Here is a 25,013-nt window from a genome sequence, read left to right on the forward strand (position 1 = left end):
ACATCTCAAAACGTTTCACAGATTATACTGTAAAGTGAATTGACTATATTTTGGGGCAGCCAATTGCGCGCAGTCATGGATTGAGTGACCAAATTATTATTTATTGATTGATTTTGAAGGGATTATTACCCCCCAGAAAGTGATCCTCCAATCGACTAACAACTGGGTACCTATTACTGCTAGGTAGACAGAAGCGTGTGGAGTAAGGAAACTTGCCTAAGGTTTCGCCTTGTTCGGGAAACAAATCCAGGTCCTCTCGCTTGTGAGGTGGGTACTCCAACCAATACGCTAACAGGACTTTATAATCGAGAAGTCTATCACTCAGTGACCGTCATGTGTGAATCCTGCTGTGAGGGGAGGGGGTAAAAGACTGGGGCAGGGGTTGAAGTGGAGAGTTTTGATATATCAATCGTCTTGCCTTAAAAAGGCAAATTATGCAGAACGACAGAATATTTCTTAAAGCAGCATCAGCACCTCAGGAGGGAATTTCAGACAAGTATAACCCTCAACATCAGCAGGACATCCTGTTCATAAAACCCCACTGACACATCACAATCGGATGCTCTCCATGTGATTATATCTACTGAAACTAAACCTTTGCACAGTAGCACCATTTTGATAATTTCATCTGACTGGTGGGCCTGTATTACCAGCCACTATCATGTTATCACTTGAATTAACCAGTTTTGCCAACTAGAAACTAGCTAGAGGATAGCTTAACAATAAGAATAACTTGCATATTTATAGTTCAAGGAACTGCCTTTACTTTTGTAATAGTGTCGCAGGATATTTAACATCCACTTGAACAGGTAGCAAGGAACACAGGTTTATCGTCTCATCCTAAGGACCACAACAGCTTGTGCCCTTCCCTTGACATAGAGTAGAGTCTTGGACACTCGGAGGACAGTATCTAAAGATTGTTTTATCACCTTTCCACTCTTAGAGACCAGACTGTACCAGCTACAGCACAGCAGACTATGCTGAAATGGATAGCACAGGAAGCAGCCAAAGATTAAAGGAAACAACCACCATTCAAAACACAGTATTACACTAACAGTTCCAATCCATTTAACTTTAGAAATATGCCTTGATCATGTTCTCAAATTCTCAGGGGCCGCAGTGTTTTCTTTAAACACCCCATCCATAAATATCACAGCAGAACTAAATTGTTTCAGAGTTCACTGTAAACATATATAAACCTTGGGGATCTGCGGACTGGAATCTTTCTTGTCCTAAAACTGCTATTTGCAGATACTTCCGATGAATAAAAAGCTGGAATCGAATGTATGCCTATTTTTCTATCACTAAAAATAATGAATTACTAAAAATTATCAACTGCAGAAAACTGCTACAAAAATGTTCTCAATGGCAGTTTTCAATCATGTAACAAAGATCCTTCAATTTGTTAAATCAGTTATGCAGTTCACCAAATTAAATAAGTTAAGAGAGTCCTTTGTGTGCTAAACACAGGAGATGAAGTGAGGAGGTAATTGGAGGAACTCAGATCCCTTTGCCTTCTTGCAGACAATTCCACAGGACATTTCCAAAAGTCCTCATTTTTTAAATGAAAAATACTTTCCAAAATTTTGAATTGGAAAGCAATTTAAAGCTGAGAATTTGAAACAGGAACACACAATGTAAACATCATGAATCGCTAAGAATTTATGCCATGTTGATAATTAAAACATTTAGTTTGCATATTTATAACAATAATTCTTGCATTTCATACAGCACCAACACTGACACATCTCAAAGCAGGTCATGGGTCATCAGTGACTGTGTATTTGTAGACAGCAACGTTCCACAAACACCATGAAGTGAGTGACAATGATATCAATAATCCTTACATTCGATATAGCATCTTTCTCATCAAGAGGACATCTCAAAGCACTTCACAGGATATAAGTATAGTGACTGTTGTAGGCAAACATGGCAGCCAATTTCTGCACAGTAATAATAATAATCCTTGCATTTGATATAGCGCTTTTCACATCTTCTAGACGTCTCAAAGCGCTTTACAGAATATACTGTAAAGTGAATTGACTGTATATTTTGTGGGCAAAACACAGTAGCCAATTGCACACAGCAGTGAGGACACTGCAGTCATGGGTTGAAGTGATCAATTTATTATTTTTTTGTTGAGGGATTATTATCAGGCACGTGGAGTAAGGAAACTTGCCCAAGGTTTCGCCCCCTCCGGGAATCAAACCCAGATCTCTCACTTGCAAAGCGAGTGCTCTAACCACTGAACTACAGGACTCCATGTAATGTCCCACAAACAGCCACAGAGGGAAGGTCCAATTTTACCTTAGGGATTGTTGGATAGGATACTGGGACAAACTCATTTTTCTTTCTAAATAGTACCGCAAAGATCTTTAACATTCAACTCAGATCAGAGATAGGGCGGAGCTCATCAGACGGTGACTTCGAACACGGCGCTCACCCCAGCTGGTACAGGGCTCAAACCCACTGAGGAGAGATCGCCATAATAATAATACTTTAATTTGGTATAGCGCCTTATGACGTCAGTAGAACGTCTCAAAGCACTTTACAGAAATAATTATTGTGAAATGGAGTGAATGTGTATTTGTAGGTAAACACGGCATCACAATTTGCGCACAGGAATGTCTCACAAACAGCCATGAAACAAATGACTAATTTTATCTGGTGGATTGTTGGCCAAGACACCGGGAGAGAGAAACTTCCTATACTACTGACCAAGCCAGGCTGACAGCTAAATGGGATTGTTCCTCTTAGAGCAGAGAAGGTTAGGGGGAGATTTAATTCATCCTGACTAGATCCAGTGAAGCACTTTGAGACGTCTCGAAGACGTGATCAGGCGCTATATCAAATGCAAGGATTATTTTATTTTATTAGATCTATTAGAATCCGTCTTTTTTGGGATACCCTTTGGTTTGTTCTGCTTAATCCAGTTCCAGTTAGGAGCCTAGAGGTTGGAACAGGAATAATATATATATATATATGCTACTGGCTGTGCAATTATATTTTAGCTGATGTAAAGAGGAGGATAATTAATGGACCACTTGCAAATAAGGTTCACAGACCATTTGCTTTTTATCATTGTCTAGTTAAACCTTGGCAGTGGAGTCCTGTAGCTCAGTGGTTAGAGCACTCGCTTTGCAAGTGAGAGACCTGAGTTCAATTCCCGGCAGAGGGCGAAACCTTGGGCAAGTTTCCTTACTCCACACAGAGCCTAATAATAATCCCTCCAAAAACAAAAAAACAATAATAAATTGGTCATTTTCAATCTACGACTGTTTGTGGGACATTGCTGTGCGCAATTGGCTGCCGCGTTCGCCCACAAATATACAGTCAATTCACTTTACAGTCTATTCTGTGAAGCGCTTTGGGACGTCCTCCCGACGTGAAAAGCGCTATATCAAATGCAAGGATTATTATTATTATTATAATAGAGGAGTTCAAAATTATGAAGGGTTCGATAAGAGCGGATAGGAAGAAACTGTTTCCTCTGTCGGGTAGGGCGGTAACCAGGGGGCATAGATTTAAGATAACTGGCAAAAGAACCAGAGGCGAGATGAGAAAATCTTTTACGCGGAAAGCTGTTAAGGTCTGGACTGCACTGCCTGAAAGGGTGGATTAAAGAGCGTTGCAACAATCAACGCTTTTGATCGTCTGTTGCAACGTGCATTTATAAGAGTCTGTTGCCAAAGTGCGCTCCTTCCGAATGGCTGAGTTGAAGACCGCAGCGTAGAATGCACAAGGCTTCTGGCTGCGTTTGAGGCGACTAATTCTGAGCTCTGAGATGCTACCCCATGTGAAGGGCGCTTTATAAGTGCAAGTTGTTGTTCCTGCACCACACCACCCCCCCCCCCCCCCCCGCAAAGTCAGGTTGTAAACAAATCAGTAGCATATGCACATACATACATACATACACACACACACAGACAAAAAAAAAATTGGTGCCTCGATCTGTGATGGGCAATTGGCTGCCGCTTATCGCCCGCAAAATATATACAATAATATACAATATACAATAAAAACAATAATAAATTGGTCATTTTCAATCTACGACTGTTTGTGGGACATTGCTGTGCGCAATTGGCCGCCGCGTTCGCCCACAAATGTACAGTCAATTCACTTTACAGTGTGTTCTGTGAAGCGCTTTGGGACGTCCTCCCAACGTGAAAAGCGCTATATCAAATGCGAGGATTATTATTATTATTATTATCATTAATATTGCACGATTCTGCACGAATGCAGTACAGGCACTGGAGAGGTGCCACGTTTGGCGCCTGTGAGTTCAAAGGGAGGGAGTGGGAGGGCGGGAACTCTTCCCAACCACTGGAGACTGAGCCACTGACCACACAACGCCCGCCTGCACCGATTGGTCAGCGCGTGCCCAACCCCACCCACCCACCACCCTCGGCCGGCTTTCCCATTGGCCGGTGGAGCCGTCAGTCACCGGAGGGTGGGCGGGCACAACCCCCTCCTCCGGCTTGCCATTGGTCCGCTCAAGCTGTCAGTCGCCCGAGGCCGCCCTTGTCAATCACCGGCAGCGCGCGGCTGACGGTTACCAGGCGACCGTTACCTCAGGTACCAGCGCCCGCGCCGAAACGGCCGTTAAACGTTAAATTGGTACTTTATATTTATTCTCTCTCTCTCTCTCTCTCCCTCCCTCCCTCCCCACCCCCACCACCGGCGTCGGTAATAACAAAAACACAACCTACCGTCAGGCCACGCTACCCGCCGTCTCTCGCCCCCTCCCCCACCCCGGCAGCATCTCGGCGCGATGGGCTCCCTCAGGCCGCTTGACAGCTCGCTTTGACGTGCTCACGTATTTCTGAACGTGCGCGATGACGTAGGAACCCCTCCGCGCTCTCCCCCCCCTCTCCCCCCCCCGTGAAGTCGCTCAGGAGAGCATCCACCTGTATCACGTGATAGGGACCCCCCTCCACATGCTCTTTGATCAAAACAATAGCACCAAATAATTATTATTATTATTATCACCATCATTTTTTTTTTTTGAACGGGTTATTACCGCCTGAAAAAAAGCGATCGGCCATCGGCTAATAACCGGGTTCCTACTTACCGCTCGGTAAACAGGGGCTCGTTACGTGGAACCCACGTGGTTGTCGTGGGGGGGGGTGGGGTGCGCGGGGGGTGGGGTGCGGGGGAATGCACACTGTCCAAATAACATTTGGAACAACCCCCCCCCCCCCTTCGAAGCCGCTGACTTAAATTATGAACTGACATTTCGCACCACAAAATACATCCTGTCGCACGCACCACACGGCCGTCGTGGATCTCACCCGGTTATTGTCAGCAAATAGGAACCTGGGTGTTAGTCGATTGGCGGATCGTTTTCCGGTGGTGGGTGGGGGGGGGGGGTGGTGGGGGCGTAATAAGCCCTTCGGAAAAAATAATAATCTGTTAAAAATAAACTCAATCCGTGACTGTTTGAAGATCCTCATTCAAGATCCTCACCCTCACCTACAAGGCCATTCACGGCCTCGCCCTCTCCTACCTCTCCGACCTACCCCCACGTACCCCACCGTACCCTCCGTTCCTCTGGCCCCGGTCGGCTCCACATCCCCCGCCCCAACCGCCCTACCATCGGTGACTTCAGCCCCGAGGCTCTGGAACTCCATCCCCCAGTGCCTTCGCCGCTTCCTCCCTTTCCTCCTTCAAGGCCGGTCTCAAGACCTTTCTCTTTGACTGTGCCTTCAGCTCCCCTCTCGACTCTCTACCCCCTCCTCGCTCCCTCCCTTCCCTCCCCTCACCCTGACCATTTCCCCCCAATGCTCGGGTCCTGACCCAACTGCACAGCGCCTCGGGACGTCCTCCCGACATGAAAGGTGCTCTATAAATGGAATCTTGTTGTTGTTGTTGTTTGTGGAACACCGCTGCGCTTCATTAGCTGCCTCATTTCACCCACAAAATATACAGTCACTACACTTTACGGTATATGCTGTGAAGCGCTTTGAGACGTCTCAAAGATGTGATAAGACGCTGTGTCACATGCAAAGATTATTATTATTTACAGTGAATCCAGTGAAGCCCCTTGAGACGTCTCGACGACAAATTATGTCAAATTAAGGATTACAATAACACATCACTGTCAAAAGTGAGGTGGATGATGATAATCCTTTGCAATTCACACATCAACAGCAACAACAAGATTTCATTTATAGAGCGCCTTTCACGTCGGGAGGACGTCCCTAGGCACTGGACAGTTGGGTCTACAAATGCACAGTTACTGCTCTTTACAGTAAAAAAAATCCAATGGACATTATAAATCTCGTAATACTATTGGAAAAGAGAAGGCCACTATCCTGGCTAATGATTACCGCAGATAAAATTGGTCATTTATTTCATGGCTGATCATTTCCCTACAAAAACACAAACACACTACACTTGACCACAATTACCTGTTGAGTGTTTTGAGACATTTCAACATTACAGGCGCCATATCAACTGCAAAAATTATTTTGCACTTTATTAATGCTGCTCTTGTTTATTCGTTGTCTGAAGCTGTAATATGCCATCCAAACAGGACCCTCTTCCTCACTATACGTTCACCATGTTGAAATCACTTCCTTCTAAAATATTCCTTTCCAATACTGCAAGTCTGTGGAAATCCTTACCTCTCTCAGGCATCTTTTTATCCTGCAATCTTTAGCTTTTTAAACCCCAACCTTGACGTTGCTTAACAACAACAACTTACATTCATATAGCATCCTTCAAGCAGGGCAGCGTCTTGGAGCACTTCACTCCATTATATTATAATATTAGCCACAACTTCCGGATTACCACACCTCTCTCATTCTCTTGTCAACCTTGGACTCTGGGAGTTGGACCAGTTTTCTCAATTCCAAGGAAATGAATTCAATCAATTATTAATAATCTTGGGTGTAGTATCAGCCTAGCTCAGGTGAAGCTCTACGTCAGGATCTGAGCTCACATAAGAACACAGGTCATAGGTCTCACAGTCTTAAGACAACAATCCAGTGCAGAGAGAAGAAAGGGCGTAAAGAGAGTAAAATCTCAAATTAAATTGGCAGGGAAGCATAAACCAAATTCAGTCTCAAAACTCATTTCCTTACCTTCCCCCCTCAACTCTGCAGCGATAAACACATCTCAATATATCAGCGTTGCTAGGATTCAGAAATGAATTTTAATGAGCTTCCTGAATTATGCCGAACTAATTCTGACCTCCTTCGCAGCCTGTGTTATATTGTCGAGTAAATGCTCGATTTTATATTCCAGGAGTTATTTTAATGAGCGAATGTTGGAACACTGTGGTAATTCATTATGGAAAATTCAGAGCAAGGGTGATGGGTAAACATACCACGTGATGAGCCGAGCCATATGGAACAGGAACGATTCTGATTTAATCCCCAATTTATGATGAATTAGCTGATCGCACCTGAGGCCACTGTCAGGATTCTGTGATTGACCTCGGTGCCTCCAGGTTGGTTGGGTGGGAGATAATAATGTAATAATCCTTGCATTTGATACAGCGTCTTATCACGTCGTTGAGACGTCTCAAATCGCTTCACAGAATATGCTGTAAAGTGTGGTGATTGTGTTTTGTCAGTGGAACGATTAATCTGATCTCCCCGCTGGAAGACAGACACAATGTGTGGATGTCACATTCTTTCAGCTCATCATTGATGCCCCCACTATCAAACATCCTGTGACACTCATTGAAGAACAAGTGAGATGATTAAAGTACCGGTGGCAGCCAGTTCGTATAAAGCAATTGGTCGCCGCGTTTCACCCACAAAACATAGTCACTTCACTTTCCAGTAGATTCTGTGAAACGCTTTGAGACGTCCCAAATAACGTGATAAGATGCTATATCAAATGCAAGGAGTATTATCTTTTATTATTATAAAGCTGTACCTGAAATCAGTGCTTTCAGAGAGACGAGAGGAGAAAGAACGCACAAGCTGAAGTCTCTAAATGCTTGATCATCAATTGCCCACAAATATATAGTCACTACAGTTTACAGTATATTCTGCGAAGCGCTTTGAAACATCTAGAAGACGCGGAAGGCGCGATATCAAATACCTGGATTGTTATAGAAGAAGTACATATTATTAATAATAGCCACAAAACCAGACATGCACATGACATTACCTGAAATGTGTGTTCAGTGGAGTTGTAAAAATCTTACTTCCAGCAATGTGACAGCTCAAAACCGCAATCCATTCATTCCTTCTCAGGCAAAAAAGGCGTTTTACCTCTAATCAGTCAGTGCTGAAACACTTGTCATTATTGCAGTGCATATGTCAACCACACAGATGGTCTGCCTCGTAAAAGGGGAGCATGCGCGGGCGCAAAGCCTGCTGGGTATTGTAGTTTTTTCAGGTCGGCCGGGCGACATGTGCGTCTACAGGTCCCGGCGTGCCTCGCGGGTGGAGAGGGGCGGGCGCCGCGGTGCCTGGCGGGAGTTGTAGTCGCTGCCCGGTGACCGCCAGGCAATTGGAACCTTGGACGACTCTAGTTCCCGGCATGCAGCATGCAGACGACGCCGGGGCTTCCGGTCTATTGCATCAGCGCAGCCGGACCCCCCGCGGGGAGAAGAAGCCGGCGACCCGGGCTGCGGACCCTGACAGACCTCACAACGCAACAGCCGCGCCATGAAGGTCTACCTGAACTCGGGGAACCCCGGCGGCCTGAAGGTCGTGGCGGCCGCTGAGCTGAGCGGAGTCGGGCCCGAGTTTCAGCCCGTCAGCCTGGAGGGTGAGGGCTGGTTGCTATGGTGACGGCCCCACAGGCTGTTGCAGAGAGAGGGGGATGAGGGGAGGGGGGATGAGGGGAGGGGGGATGAGGGGAGGGAGGATGAGGGGAGGGGGGATGAGGGGAGGGGGATGAGGGGAGGGGGATGAGGGGAGGGAGAAGGGGGATGAGGGGAGGGAGAGAGGGGATGAGGGAGAGGGGATGGGGAAGGGAGAGTGGATGAGGGGAGGGAGAGGGGCTGAGGAGGGAGAGGGGATGAGGGGAGGGAGAGGGGGGATGAGGGGAGGGAGAGGGGGGATGAGGGGAGGGAGAGGGGATGAGGGGAGGGAGAGGAGAGAGAGAGGGGATGAGGGAGAGGAGAGAGAGGGGATGAGGGAGAGGAGAGAGAGGGGATGAGGGGAGGGAGAGGGGCTGAGAGGGGGAATGAGGGAGAGCGGGTCTGGGGGAGCTGTAAACATTTTGAGCCGTTTTGATGCTATCAAATATGCAAAGCTGTTAGTGGTAATGGTTTGTGCATTTCATCCAACACCTGTAATGTTTGTGTTTCAAAGCACCTCTCAGCGTCAAGTGTAGTGACCGTGTGTTTGTAGGTAAACGTGACAACTATATTCACACAACGAGGTCCCAGACACAGTGAAGTGAATGATTTTTTACATTTTACTGACAGATGAATCTCGGGGGAATTGTTAGCCAGGATACCGTGAGGAAACTCCCTTCTCTTTATACAGTACATAGTGTCACGGGATCTTTAATGAATAGCCGGGATTTAACATGTCATCTGAAAGAATGACAATGACTGCGCTTGAGAGTCAGTCTGGACTATGAGCTCATAAAGTCCTCAACTTGGGGGCTTGAGCCCACAACTTTCTGACCCCGAGGCAAGAATGCAACTGTTTGAGCCAAGCTCGAAGTCAAATAATTACAGTTTACATTGTAAATCTCAAAAGTGCTTCAATACAATCTATTATCTCTCATCCTGACAGCTTCTGTGTGCATTTCTCTCCTCAGAGCGCGTTGTACCTTTCCTGTCACAGTCAAAGCTGCCGGCTCTGCAGTTACCAACAGGAAGCTTTATCTTTTCGACCAATGCAATCTGTCAGTAAGTTGAATACATTGCATAATTGTGTGACAGGCTGTATTCAATAATAATAATAATAATAATCCTTGCATTTGATATAGCGCTTTTCACGTCGGGAGGACGTCCCAAAGCGCTCCACAGAACACACTGTAAAGTGAATTGACTGTATATTTGTGGGCGAACGCGGCAGCCAATTGCGCACAGCAAATATAGTCGAAACTCACTGTAACAAACCCTGCTTATACCAAGCCCCCCGGTTTAACGATCCCAAAGGCAGGCCCTGATTTTATGCACCTTTTTGACGGCCAAACCCTGCAGCTCATTGGCTAGAGCACTCGCTTTGCAAGCGAGAGACCTGTTTCGATTCCCGGCAGGGTGAAACCTTGGGCAAGTTTCCGTACGCCATACACCTGATAATAATCCCTCGAGGAAAAAATAATAAATTGGTAATTTCAATCCAGGACTGTTTGTGGGACGCTGCTGTGCACAATTGGCTGCCACATTTTGCCCACAAATATACAGTCAATTCACTTTATAGTATATTCTGTGAAGCGCTTTGAGACGTCGAGAAGACGTGAAAAGCGCTATATCAAATGCAAGGATTATTCTTATTACTATCCCTGATTATAACAATCTTATCAAGTCAGTTCCTTACAGTGAGGTTCGATTGAATTGACTGTATTAGCTAAACTAATTTGCGGTTTAGAGACTGAGCTAAATAGAAGCTGAAAAGTTCTTCTTTCACCTACAAAATACAGTCAATTCACTTTCCAGTATATTGTATGAAACACTTTGCGATGTCTCAAAGGCGTGATAAGGCGCTATATCAAATGCAAAGATTATTATTATTACATCATCTTTCCCAAAAGAATTCTGGAAATGAAAATAACTTGGCTCTAAATTTTTTAGTGTGAAGAAATCAAAACAGCCAGACATCCCGCAACTCACTTCCAACCACCATACGTCCCTCACACCTGTAAAACATTTAAAAAGGAATTAGACAAGTACCGTATTTGAAAAAAATATATAAAGGGTTTTACGGATAGGGCAGGAAAGTGGTTAGATTTCTCAGCGAGACAGTACAGGTATGATGCGCTTTGAGTCGTCTCGAAGAAGTGATAAGGCGCTATATCAAATTGAAGGATTATTATTATGGTCATCTTCTGTGCTGTAAAATTCCATGAAACAATGGAAGCACATTTGTTGTAAAGGCTGAATAAGGACAATGTCAGACTCAGCATTGATGTTATTCCACATTGATGTTATTGACGCTGGCAGTCACTGTCTCAGCTCAGGTGTGAACCTCTTGGTGAGGTAACAGATAGTCACTGAATCTTGTAGAGCCTTAACTCGGCGTGAATTAAGACGAGGGTGGGATCAGAGATAGATTAGTACAGGGACCACTTCCAATAGTATAGGCCTCCACATGTCACAGCCAGTGTTTTACTGTTTCCTACAGGTACCTGTTTACACTCAGCGGGAAAGAGCCAAGTGATGCTACAAATCAGTGGCTGGAATGGGAAGCAGCCCGACTACAGGTACTGTGATAGAATGGCCACTGACTGAGCACATGGGCCCTTCAAGACCCTCCTCTTCGGCCATGCCTTCAGTCACCCTCTTACTCCCCACCCTCTCTGCCCTCTACCCCTCCTGCTCCCAACCCCCAGCTCGGGTCCAAATCCCTGACAGTCCAGCCCCTTGGGTTAATGTAATTTGTTGTTGTTCACCTTCCAATCTAAAAGGCTGTGGATTATGGCTGGATCCATTCACATTTTTAAGACTGAGGAGGATAGATATTTGTTAGGTAAAGGTATCAAGGGATATGGGGGCAAGGGCTTGAGGGATAGATCAGCTATGATCTTACAGAATGACGGAACAGGCTCGAAGGGCTGAATGGCCTACTTATTCCTATTTTCATGCTTCTAATCTGATAACTGAATCCAACATGTGGGACACTGTTGTGCGCAATTGGCTGCCACGTTTTGCCCACAAAATACACAGTCACTCCACTTTACAGTGTATCCTGTGAAGCGCTTTGAGACGTCTCGAAAGACGTGATTAGGCGCTATATCAAAGTATTATTAGACTATTATATTAGTATTATTATCTACTTGTAATGGACGGCGTTTTGATTGCAGCCGGCGGTGAACGTGTGGCTGCACACGTCAGTCGTTCAGGGCAAGAAGAATGAGCAGGCAGCGAGCGCGGTGAGCAAGCTCCTGGCTCACATCAATCAAAGCCTGATCAAGACGGCAACTCCTTACCTCACCTCGGTAAGTTATCCTCACCCTCGGGGGAAATCGGCAAGAGAGGAAAAAAACATCATTTGAATATTCATGAGTTGCCTCCTCAGATGTTTAATCCTAGCTTCGCCCTGATTGTTGATAACTTGCTTATAACCTTACATTTTTATAGTCTGTAACGTCAAAGTACTTCACAGTAATTATACTCGTGGAGTCCTGTAGCTCAGTGGTTAGAGCACTCGCTTGGCAAGCGAGAGACCTGAGTTCAATTCCAGGCAGAGGGCGAAACCTTGAGCAAGTTTCCTTACTCCACACAGAGCCTAATAATAATCCCTCTAAAACCAAAAACAATAATAAATTGGTCATTTTCAATCTACGACTGTTTGTGGGACATTGCTGTGCGCAATTGGCTGCCGCGTTCGCCCACAAATGTACAGTCAATTTACTTTACAGTGTGTTCTGTGAAGCGCTTTGGGACGTCCTCCCGACGTGAAAAGCGCTATATCAAATGAAAGGATTATTATTATTATAGTCGAGTATTTATTGTTTTGTGGAGTCTTGTAGCTTAGTGGTTTCTTATCTCAAAATCGAGGGACCTTCTACATTAAATTTAACGGTGCCTTGTGTATGATGTGCATATACGTCTTACCGGCCTCTGCTCGGTTAGGCCTTGCGTAACCGCCGCCTCTGATCTTTTCGAAGGCCGCTGTAACAGTTGCTGACGTTGTCCTGTGGGGGGCGCTCTACCCCATTCTTGTGGATCCTACTCATCTTTCAGGTAAACAACAACAACTACAACGATGACAAATTACATTTTTATGGCGCCTTTCACGTCATGGGGGGACGTCCCAAGGCGCTGGTGGTTGGGATCAGGAGAGTAGGAGGTAGGGAGGGAGGGTAGAGGGGGTGACCGAAGGCACGGTTGAAGAGGAGGGTCTTGAAGGAGGCAAGGAGGGGGCAAGGCTGTGTGAGGTTGTATCTGCACTTCCTCTGTAATTGCAGGATGTGGGCGAGTGCAGGTGGGGGAGCGGTGAAATCCAATGGTCACACAAAATAATACAATACAATTTACGATTTATATAACGTCTTTCACGTTAGGAAGACATTTCAAAGGGCAACTACACTGCTAGCTGGACAACTGAGCTGAGGGTTGGGAGCTAAAAAGGACTGGAAAGGAAAGATTACTAAAAGCACGGTCAAAGAGTTGCTAATTATTAATTGTTAGTTGTTAGCCGATTGGCGGATCACTTCAAGGTGTAATAATCCCTTCAAAAAATAATAATAATTTGGTCATTCAATCCACAACTGTTTGTGGGACACTGCTGTGCGCAATTGGCTGCCGGGTTTCGCCCACAAAATGCACTTTACAGTATATTCTGTGAAGCGCTTTGAGACGTCTCAACAATGTGATAAGGCACTGTATCAAATGCAAGGATTATTATTATTGCAACAGGAAATTCTCCCAACGGGAAAAGCCGCAGAATCGAAATGAAAGGATCATTTAATTGAAGCGTTATGAACTTGGGATTTCTCCACAGAGGAGTTGCTGATGGTGTGCGAGTGGTTTGAGCGAATGAACATGTTGGATTCCTGCCGCAAAGCCTCGGAGTCGGTCCTCCAGGGAAAAGGAGTCCAGGCTTTCAAAGCTTATTTGCAGAAGCAGCCAGTCTCCACTCTGCTTTCCGAGAAACCCGCCTCCAATGGACAAGAGGTACTGTGTGTCAGCCATTTGCTCTCTGCATAATTTCCAAATAATAATAATATAGTCACTCAATCCATCACTGATTGTCGGATACTGTTGTGTGCAATTGGCAGCCGCGTTTCGCCCACAAGCTACACAATCAATTCACTTTACAGTCTATCCCATGAAGCGCTCTGAGACTCACTCCCTCAATCCAGCCGCCTTGCCCCCTCCTTCCCCTCTATTAGATCACGATTGAAGACCTTCCTCTTTGACTGTGCTTACGGTCACCTCCTCCCTCCCCCGCTGGCTCAGTGTCAGGCTCTACCACTGTTAAGCGCTCCGAGACGCTGCCTCTTGTGAAAATCACTGTAAATGTAAGTTGTTGTTGGATATTGCTTTAAGTATAGGTCATGTTGAAGGTAGCAAAGCACAATAAAGCACCAGCCAACAGGGCATTCATTGCTTTTAAGCACTCCGAGATGCCGTCCAGCGTGAACGGCGCTACATAAGCGCGAGCTGTTGATGCAGCTTGTAATTCAGTTCTGTGTATGCGTGCAGGAAGGCGAAGCTCCCGGCCAGACGTTCACCGAGGAGGAGATCCAAGCAGCAGAGGACGCCTGGAGACATGGAAGGGTGCAAATGTCCAAACCCAAGCTGGTCCAGCACCCGATGTGAGCAGCGACACCAGCTTACTGTGCCAGGCACCAAGGCGTGGGGAAAAGGCAGGGGAATGGGATTCAAAGCTCTGCTGTGATCTAACGAAGATCTAACAATATAATACAGTACAAAATTATGTTTACACAGAGCCTTTCACGTCAGGAGGACGTCCCAAGGCTCTGGAGAGTTGGGGATTTGGACCGGAGCTGGGGTTTGTAATCAGGAGGGGGTGGATGTCAGGAAGGGTAGGGGTAGGAGGGTGACCGAAGCTCAGTCGAAGAGGAGGGTCTTGATGTGCCTTGAAGGAGACAAGATAGGGAGGGAGCGAGGCGAAGGGAATGTGAGATAGAGTTCCAAAAGGTGGGGGCAGAGAGGCTGAAGGCCTGACCGCCGATGGTTGGGCGGGCCGGGCGTAGGGCGTGGAGCAGGCCACAGACTGCTGAGGAGAGGAAGCAAACAGGTTGATATTATCAAACCATTGCGTGCTTTTGAGCACCTCTATCAGGCTTCCTCTCTCTTAACCCGCTTAGTTCTTCTTGTTAGTGAAATTTTTCTCTTGAAATATTTTGGCTACAAAATACAGTGTGTCCCGTGAAGTGCTTTGAGACGCCTCAACGACATGATAAGGCGCCGTATCAAATGCAAAGATTATTACATTATTATCATCACCAAGATAAAAACTCAGCACATTGGAAAATGTTTTGTTGTTGTCCTCCTTCCAGCGGGTTACGCTGAACTCTTCGGGCAGCTCTGATTCACTGGCCTCCATTTCCTTCATTTCTCAGTTTGCCAAAGAAGAACGAGAGGAACATTCTGATCACCAGCGCCCTGCCCTACGTAAATAACGTGCCACATCTGGGCAACATCATCGGTTGTGTCCTCAGTGCAGATGTTTTTGCCAGGTAAGAAGTGTGTTATGTGCCTTGCCCCCTTCCTTCCCCAATTTCAGGTCGTGTCTGAAGACCTTCCTCTTCGATCGTGCCTACAGATCTCTGCTGAAGACCTTTCTTTTCAACCGCGCCTTTAGTCACTTTCCTCCCCCTCTGGCTTGGTCCCAGGATCCGTTACTGTAAAGCGCTCTGAGACACCGTCCGACATGGAGGGCGCTATATAAATCCAAGTTGTTGTTGTTACAGTCACCTACTCCCTCCCCCGCTTCGGAGTCGTGCTCCGCCACTGTCCGGGACGCTACCCTGTGTGAGGGGCGCTGTGTAGTTGTTGGGTGGGGATAGAGGGGGCTTAAACTTAGGAAGAAACTAAGGCATTGAGTCCCAAGTCCTGGATGAGCTTCCACAACGCAGAATGGCTTTGAGATATTTTGACTTGATAAGACACGCGATATGATGAGGCACTTTGTCTGTAAACTGTAAACTGTAGCGCAGTGCTCACCTCGCAAGTGAGAGGACCCGGGTTCGATTCCCAGACGGAGTAAAACCTTAGGCAAGTTTCCTTAGTTGTTTCCTTGGTTGTTAGTCGATCAGCGGATCCCTTTTCCGGGGATAATAAGCGCTCCAAAAAAACAAAATAAGAATAATAACAATTAGGTCACTCAATCCACGGCTGTTTGTGGGGACGCTGCTGTGCGCAATTGGCTGCCGCATTTCGCCCACAAAAAACACAGTCAATTCACTTTACAATCTATCCTGTGAAGCGCTTTGAGACATCTCAACGACGTAATGAGGCGCTAAATCAAAAGTAAGCATTATGATTATTATTAATATTAATAACCTGCTCACGTGTGTGCTTGCTCTTCTCAGGTATTGCCGTATGAGGAACTGGAACACGCTCTACATCTGCGGGACGGACGAGTACGGCACGGCCACGGAAACCAAAGCCATGGAGGAGGGGCTGACCCCGCAGCAGATCTGTGACAAGTACAATGCCATCCACAGCCAGATCTACCAGTGGTTCCACATCTCCTTTGATTACTTCGGAAGGACAACCACAGAGCATCAGACCAGGTATAGGGCGTGTTCAGCCATGACAACAACTTGCTTTTGCACCGGGCCCCTCACGCGGGGTAGCGTCCCAGTGGCGGAGCGCAGCGCCGAGCCAGGAGGAGGTGAACGTAGGCGCGGTCGAACGGGAAGGTCTTCAGCGCGACCTGTAGGTGGGGAAGAAGGGGCGAGGCGGAGGGATAGAGGGATTATTCTGTGAAGCACTTTGAGACGTCTCGAAGACGTGATAAGGCTCTGTATCAAATACAAGGATTATTATTGTTAGTAGTATTATTACTAATTCCCACGAAGCGCTTTGAGATATTTTGACATCAAGGGGCGGGCGTTGTATCGAATGCAGGGATTGTTCAGATTTAGAATGAATTGATGTTTTTTCTCTCTCTCTCGGCCAGGATCGCACAAGACATCTTCAACCGCCTGCTGCAGAGGGACTTCCTGGTGAACGACACGGTGGAGCAGTTGCGGTGTAACCGGTGCGAGCGGTTCCTGGCCGACCGCTTCGTGGAAGGGTCGTGTCCGTTCTGTAATTACGAGGAGGCGCGAGGCGACCAGTGCGACAAGTGTGGGAAACTGATCAACGCCGTGGAGCTAAAGGTGAGCCACTGGCTGCCTCATGCCTGTGACCAAGCAGCAGCAGCAGCAACAACAACAACCTGCATTTACATGACGCACTCCATGCGGGGTAGGGTCCCGGAGCGCTTGACGGTGGCAGAGTCTGACCCCAAGCCAGGGGGAGGGGGAGCGAGGGAGGTGACCGCAAGTACGATCGCAAAGGAAGGTCTTTTTTTTGAAGGTGTGGAGGGAGGGAGGGAGGGGGGGGGGGCAAGGCGGAGGAATTGAGGGAACAAGGCGGAGGGATTGAGGGAACGTGTTCCAGAGTTTCGGGGCTTAGTGGCTGAAGGCACGAGGGAGAAACAGGAGGCTGGAACCAGACGAGCGGAGGCAGCAGGTGGTGGAGTGGGGAGTAAGCAGGTCCGAAAGGTAGGGAGCTGCCAGGGCATGGAGGGATTTGAAAATGAGTGAGAGGCTCTTGATACAATTACAGTTCTTGTCTAGTTAATCCCCTCCCTCCCCACCACCACACGTCTTGTGGAGCCCTATAATGTAATGGTTATAGCGCTCACCTAGCAAGCGAGACGATTAGATTAGGCAAGTTTCCTTACACCACACGTTTTTGTTCACCTAGCAGTAAGTATAAACCCAGTTGTTAGTCAATTGTTGGATTGTTTCCCGAGGCTGATAATCCCTTCAAAAAAAAATAATAATTTGGTTGCTCAATCCACGTCTGTTTGAGGGGCACTACTGTGTCCAATGTGAGGATTATAATTGTCATAAATGCATTTATTCAACTGTTTCTGTCCATGTTTCAGAATCCACAGTGTAAGATCTGCAAGGACACACCAGTCATCAAATCTTCCAAACATCTGTTTATCGACCTGCCCAAGGTGAGCACGCCATCTTGGCTTTATTCTTGTCCAGTTTTCTCCCCTCTCCTGACAGGCTTACTGACGTCCCAAGCGCTCTGGGACGCTACCCTGCGCGAGGGGCGCTGCGTAAATGCAAGTCGTTTTTGTTTGCTAACAGCTGCAGGAACGGCTGGAGGAGTGGTTTGACAAATCGGTGGCGACGGGAGACTGGACCACAAACGCTCGGCTCATCACTCGCTCCTGGATCCGCGACGGCCTGAAGCCGCGGTGCATCACCCGAGACCTGAAGTGGGGCACTCCCGTGCCTCTGGAGGAGTTCAAGGACAAGGTGGGAGTGACCGTGGCTGTAAAAATTCTGAAGGGGTTCGTCCTGGGGGGAGAGAATCGGCTGCCGCGTTTCACCCACAAAAATTCAGTCAATTGACTTTACAGTATATTCTCGATAACCTGACAAGGCGCTATACCAAATGCAAGGATCATTATTATGGTGAGGACATAAGAATTTGTCAGACGAAAGAGCAAGGTCCATCCAGTTCACCTTCCACCATCCTGGCAGTCGCTTGACATGTCGTGTCCCAAACCACTTACTGTATCCCCAGGTATTATTTCCTAACAGAAATCAATCTAATTGGTTCCTGAAACAACTGATTCAAGAAAGTGAGATAAACCAGAGAGCTGCAATGGAGGGTTGAAAGTTTCTGCTTTATACTCCCATTTCTCACTGACCTATCTAACCCTGACCCTAACTCCGGACCCAAACTCCCAGCTCGGGTCCACAAAAACCCTGACTGTCCAGCTCCCTGGGACGTCTTTCCGACGTGAGGGCGCTATGCAAGTGCAATGTGTTGTTATTGTTGATTGAGCGATGCCTTTTATCCTCAGGTGTTCTACGTCTGGTTTGACGCCCCAATTGGCTATATATCCATCACCGCCGACTACACGGAGCATTGGGAAAAATGGTGGAAGAATCCTGAAGAGGTGAGAGACCGAGGCCGTTCCATTCGGGCTCGGAGGCACGAGGGTTGGGGTTGACAGTGGGGGACGGGGCTTTGAAATCGACATCCTCGTACGAGGCTTTAAATCGGGGTCCGCGCCTGTTCAGCTGGGCGTTGAAAGATCCGAATAGGGGAAGGGAGTTTCTCCTCGATGTCCTGGCTGACGATCCTCCAGATAACCTGGTCAATCAGCTCACACTGTTTGTGCAGTTGTGCTGGGCACCAATTGCTGCTCTCACAGCAATTCTCTGTGAATTGAGTGCTGCAAGGAGTTTTGACGTCTCTGGTTCAGACGCGGGAGTTGTTGCGATCAGTTTAGTCACATGAAACGAGCTCCACGCAACAACGACATGTTACATTTACACGGCACCATTCGCATCAGGAGGACGTCCCAAGGGCGCTGGACAGTCGGGGGTTTGGACCCGAGCTGGTGGTTAGGATCAGGAGGGGTGGAGGGTAAGGAGGGAGAGCAAAGGCCCAGTCGAAGAGGAGGGCTTGAAGGAAGCGAGGAAGGGGCAAGACAGAGGGACTGTGGGATGGAGTTCCAAAGGGTGAGGCTGAAGGCACACTGAGCGTGACTGCACTGACCTCTTTGTTCCCAGGTGCAACTTTACAACTTCATGGCCAAGGATAATGTGCCCTTCCACAGTGTGATATTCCCCTGCTCTCTGCTCGGAGCCGAGGATAATTACACGCTTGTCAACAGCCTCATTGCAACAGGTAGTGTCTTCTCTCTGACACCTCGTACTGGTGAGGGGATAAAGGGAGGGCAGAGGTGCTGTCCTTTGGGTGAGACATTCATCCGAGGTCCTGAGTTAATCCTCCAGATTATGTTAAAGGCAAAATACTGCAGATGCTGGAAATCTGAAATAAAAACAGAAGTTGCTGGGAACACTCAGCAGGTCAGGCAGCATCTATGGAGAGAGGAAAGTGGGTTAATGTGACGAAAGGTCATCAACCAGAAGTCCTGTAGCTCAGTGGTTAGAGCACTCGCCTCACAAACGAGAGGACCTGGGTTTGATTCCCGGGCAGGGCAAAATGTTGGGCAAGTTTCCTTACTCCACACACACGCCTCTATTTACCAGCAGTCAGTAGGATCCCGGTTGTTAGTCAATTGGCAGATCGCTTGTCCGGGGTCAATAATCCCTTCAAAAATAAATACATTTTAAAAAAATAATAATAGTTTGTTCATTTAATCCACGACTGTTTGTGGGACACTGCTGTGTGTAATTGCCTGCCGCGTTTCGCCCACAAAGTATACAGTCATTACACTTTAACAGTATATTCTGTGAAGCGTTTTGAGAGACGTCTCAAGGACGTAATAAGGCACTACGTCAAGTGCAAGGATTATTAGTGTTATTATTGATAACCTATTTCTGTAACATGCACCAGCTATGATGCTAACTGTCCCCTCTACTTAAGTGCTCCAAGTCGCTACCCCTCGTGAAGGGCACTATGTAAATGCAAGTTGTTGTTGGGTTACAGAGTACCTGAATTATGAAGACGGTAAATTCTCCAAGAGCCGAGGGGTCGGAGTGTTCGGGAACATGGCGAAGGACACGGGAATCCCCGCGGACATCTGGCGCTTTTATCTGCTCTTCATCCGGCCTGAAGGGCAGGACAGCTCCTTCTCGTGGAACGACTTTTTACTGAAGAACAACTCCGAGCTGCTCAATAACCTGGGAAACTTCATTAATCGGTAAGAGCCCTGGACCGTGGCTGAGGCTGAACCCGCTCGACGCTCCGCAGATACTGACGACGTGAAAAGGCGTGGATTGGTGTGAGGCAGGCACCGATCGTCACCCGGGAACACTCGGCAGCATCTATGGAGAAAGGAAAGCGAGTTAAAGTTTCAGTTCACCGACCTGAAACGTTAACTCACTTTCCTCTCCCCATAGATGCTGCCGACCTGTTGAGTCAGGGCTTCTGGGTTGACTGTTTGCCCACCGATGTCACTACCTGTATGCTATGTGTGTGGCCTGTGTTCCACACTCTGGTACATCCCATGTCCACAGATACAAGTGGGCCTGTGCTATACAAAGTCCTGTTACACCATTACAATACAGCGATACAAGTCTACCGAGTAACTGAAACACGCTGTCAGAGATGTAAATCCCTGACTGTCCAGCGCTTTGGGAGGGATGTCTTCCTGATGTGAACGGCGCTGTGTAAATGTCGTATTGTATTGTGTACGAGTTGACTCTGTGGTGACGGTTGTTCTCTCCGGGCAGAGCTGGCATGTTTGTCACCAAGTTCTTCGACCGACTGGTGCCGGAGATGGAGCTGAACCTGGAGGACAAGCAGCTGTTGGCACAGGTGACATGGGAGCTGCAGCAATACCACCAGCACCTGGAGAAAGCACGGTAAAGAGTCATACACCATCCCACACGCGAAGCACACGTATACTGTACGCATGTTATCACTTCTAAAAAAAACTGACATGGGTGAACTTTAATAATAATAATAAATAAAAATAAATAATAATCCTTCCATTTGATTCAGCGCCTTATCACGTCTTTGAGATGTATCAAAGTGCTTCACAGAATATACTGTAGAGTGTAGTGACTGTGTATTTTGTGGGCGAAACGCGGCAGCCAATTGCGCACAGCAGCGTCCCCACAAACAGTCGCGGATTGAGGGGCCAAATTATTATTAGTTTTTTTTTGTCACGGTTGCAGGATACGGGACGCTCTGAAATGCATCCTGAACATCTCCCGTTGCGGGAACCAATACATTCAGGTGAACGAACCCTGGAAACGTATCCAAGGAAGCGATGCCGACAAGTGAGTGTCTGTGCGGAGAGCGGTTTGAGCACTGGGTAGCGACGGGTTGGTACAAATAGGACGAGGCAAAATATAAATGTAGTTTTGTTGCTGTTGTTGTTCATATTGCGCCTTGTCACGTTGTCGAGATGTTCTGAAAAGCGTTTCTTCACAGAATATACAGTGAAGAGCACTGACTGTATTTTGTAGGCGAAAGGGGGCAGCCAGTTTTGCACAGCGGTGTCCCACAAACAGTCGTGGATTGAGCGACCAATTTTATTTGGGGGATTTGTTGGCCAGAACACTGGGGCAGAGAGAGAAAATCCCTTCTCTTTTCGAATAGCGCCACGGGATCTTTAACGTAAATCTGAAGAACAGGGTTTGGCAGGAGGGCTGCCCTTGCGAGTGGATGGGTGGTGGAGGGGGTGGGGGGGAGTCTTTGGGAAATTTGTTAGGTCAGGGTATTAAGGGATACGGGGCAAGGGCAGGACGGGTAACAGGACTTGTGGTACAGATCAGCCATGATTTTATAAAATGGCGGAATGGGCTCGAGGGGCTGAAGAGCCAACTCCTGTTTCTACGATTCTATGTTTGTGTTGGTTCCACCTGTAGATGTGTTGATTTTGTTTGTTTGCGCAGGAAGCGAGCAGGCACAGTGACTGGAATGGCTGTGAACGTCTCAGCCCTGTTGGCTCTGATGCTGCAGCCCTACATGCCCACAGTGACTGTCACCATCCAGGCTCAGTTACAGACGCCCGAGGACTACAGTGTGCTGACCACTCACTTTGTCTGCCTCCTCCCTGCTGGCCACAGGATAGGAACTGTGAGTAGCGAGCACTCGGGGTAAATGTGTGACCATCCAATCGCAATAACAACTGTCGTAAATAATTTGATGTAGCACCTTATCACTAATGAGGCGTCTCAAAGCGCTTCACAGACTATACTGTGAAGTTTATTTTGTGGACAAAACCCGGCAGCCAATTGTGGAGATTGGGTGACCAAATGTTTTTTTTTAATTTATCCTGAAGGGATTATTACCCCCAGAAAGTGATCCACCACTCGACTAACAAATGGGTTCCTACTTACTGCTAGGTAAACAGGTGGGTGGAGTAAGGAAACTTACCTAAGGTTTCTTCCCACCCAGGAATCGAACCCAGGTCCTCTCGCTTGCAAGGCGAGTGCGCTAACCAATACACTATAGGACTCCACCACCCTCACTCTGTCACTGTTAAGCCGCTTCAAATGATTTTAGTCCTGACGGAATCCCTGCTTGTCACAGGGTCCGAAACACAATGTTTGCGGCCAGGAAGTTACAAGTAGCTTCTCTTGCCCGAAACCGATGTTTCACATGCTCCTCATCGATGCTGAAGGTGCGCGAGGGACAGGCGAAGAGAAAGGAGAGAGAGATTGGCTGCCATTGTGAGTGAAATAATCCTCTTTTTGAATGTAACGGTGAACGTTCTGTCCTCCCAGGTGAGCCCTCTGTTCCAGAAGCTAGAGACCGAGCAAATCGAGGCCCTCAAGAAAAAATATGGCAGCGGCCAACAGGTAAATTAGATCAGGGTATCAAGGGATACGGAGCAAGGACTTGAGGTATAGATCAGCCATGATCTTACAGAACGGTGGAACAGGCTCGAGCGGCTGAATGGCCTCCTCCTGTTTCTATGTTTCTGAATATCATCAGCCTGCTCATAAACACCTCTGGATCGATTCCATTCCAGCAGCTATCAGATGTCTGTGTGGACTGTCTGATGGGTCCTCAATCTAATGTCTCTTCTGACGGAGGGCGTCATCACTAATATGCTGCAGTATCAGCCCTGGATTGTGTACTCCAGTCGTGATTCGAGGCTTGACCTCACAACCTGCTGACCCGAGGTTACGAGGTCAGGGCTGGGTCCAGGCTGTGGACATGTGTCCCAACACAAGGCAACACCTTTGGGAATTTGGGGGAGACAGGGAGGGGGAAGAGTAAGATGCTTCCCAACTTATAGTTTACCAGATATTCTCCGGACACACTTGGGCTGGGCAGTCCGACTGCTCAGAACTGACAGCTGCATGTACTCTGTGTGTAGGCAGCAGCGTCGACCAAATCAACGGCAGCTCCAAACCAGCCAGGCCAACCCATAGCCCCAACACAGCCAGGCCAACCCGCAACCCCTGAGCAGATTAAGGAGATGACCGAGGCTGTGGCAAAGCAGGTAAGTCACTTGGCCGAGGGCGGCCCAAGTTCTGTACCGAGTATTGCCGACACTGCACTGCTTATGAACTCTCTGTCTTTGAAGGCAACCTAGTAATGTACTTTTCTGACTCGGAGCAGCCATTGGCAACAGAGCGAGCGAGTGCTGGGAGTAAAGACGTTGTCCTTGATAATCTCACCAGTCCCAATTCGCACCAAGACTGACCGACCTGGTGGTCAAAATGTAAAGTAAAGCGTGGGCTAAATAATAATAATAATGTATGTAAATGTAAGGCCTCAGGCACGAAGGAAACCAAAGTGACCTCAGGAAGGTCAAATATCCAGTGCTCCAAAAACTAGATCCTTAAATCTAAACCTAAAGCTGGCACTTGTCAGTGCCTCGAGGTCGAGTGTCTTGAATTATTTTACAAAATAATCTCGATGAGGAATGCAAGTGAATGTTATGTAAGAAAAGTCCAGCCACCGTGGCTTTGTTCTCAGGGCAACTGCGTGCGAGAGCTGAAGGCACAGAAAGCCGAGAAGTTGCTGATAGACAAGGAGGTGGCTTTGCTGCTGGCGCTGAAGAAGCAGTTGGTGGTGGCGGAGGGGAAGCCCATTGAGACCCCCTCCTCTGGAGGGAAGAAGAAGTGAGCCCGTCTCTCAGGGCCAGTCACACTCGGTGCCTTCTTTGTGTCTCTCTCCAGCATGTCACACAGTGACTCCTGCCTGACTTCTCTCTCGAGTCTCCTGTCCATTCAGAGCCAGCTTCACAGATGAAACCGACTGCCATTGCCTTCTCCAGAGAAGAAACAACAAACCTCGACTGTTTGCCTCATCCTCAGGGCAAATATCTCTTCCCCCACCCCTCTTTACCCCCCCCCCCCAAACTCTCTGGAGACATCTGTTCCCCCCGGCAGTTGATTGAGCCACTGTCACCTTAAGCAGATGTATGATTGGCTTAATAAAAAATGTTAAATTGGCCTGACAATGTTTCATATGATTGTCACCATAAATGATCAGAGTGCTGCTAATATCACCTCTAATTTTAGAGGAAGAGGGGTGACCTTGGTGCAGTGTTTCTGTATCTCACGATGTCCTGGGTGGTGGGACGGGATTGTGGTGTATTTAGGACGACGACAGAAAATATAAAATAAAAGGATTATTTCCACCATAATGTCTTTCTGTGTGTGTTTGTGTGGTGTGAGTGAGTAAGCGAGTTTGGGGGGAAGAGGGGGAGAAATTCTTCCAATGATTGTGTGAAAATACTAGATAACAATGTTCCACCAAACTGTCTTTTCTGGCCTCA

General features: G+C 47.5%; 2 protein-coding genes across 3 annotated transcripts in view; one reads left to right on the forward strand and one right to left on the reverse strand.

The window, feature by feature from the left end:
- Positions 1–8,289, reverse strand: part of arhgap9 (Rho GTPase activating protein 9) — a 52,571-nt gene extending 44,282 nt beyond the window's left edge. The window contains exon 1 of one of the 2 annotated variants that reach the window (XM_007909320.2): positions 8,125–8,289. The gene's annotated coding sequence lies outside the window, so the exon portion shown is untranslated. Of the gene's footprint in view, positions 1–4,709; positions 4,763–8,124 lie in introns of those variants that run through there. The other variant, XM_042344275.1, reaches the window with a different exon arrangement.
- Positions 8,290–8,553: 264 nt separating this feature from the next.
- Positions 8,554–24,878, forward strand: mars1 (methionyl-tRNA synthetase 1). Its single transcript, XM_007909324.2, has 21 exons — positions 8,554–8,730; positions 9,736–9,826; positions 11,265–11,343; positions 11,944–12,078; positions 12,751–12,826; positions 13,587–13,759; positions 14,291–14,403; positions 15,175–15,291; positions 16,147–16,350; positions 16,740–16,941; positions 17,718–17,792; positions 17,932–18,102; positions 18,657–18,752; positions 19,372–19,489; positions 20,255–20,468; positions 21,001–21,132; positions 21,448–21,552; positions 22,171–22,354; positions 23,005–23,079; positions 23,604–23,729; positions 24,209–24,878. Exons 1-21 carry the CDS (start codon positions 8,628–8,630, stop codon positions 24,356–24,358), a joined length of 2,739 nt encoding a protein of 912 aa, XP_007907515.2. The 5' UTR covers positions 8,554–8,627; the 3' UTR covers positions 24,359–24,878.
- Positions 24,879–25,013: the final 135 nt, after the last annotated feature.

The sequence above is a fragment of the Callorhinchus milii genome, unplaced genomic scaffold (genome assembly GCF_018977255.1).
Source record: "Callorhinchus milii isolate IMCB2004 unplaced genomic scaffold, IMCB_Cmil_1.0 Scaffold27, whole genome shotgun sequence".
Taxonomy (NCBI): Eukaryota; Metazoa; Chordata; class Chondrichthyes; order Chimaeriformes; family Callorhinchidae; genus Callorhinchus; species Callorhinchus milii.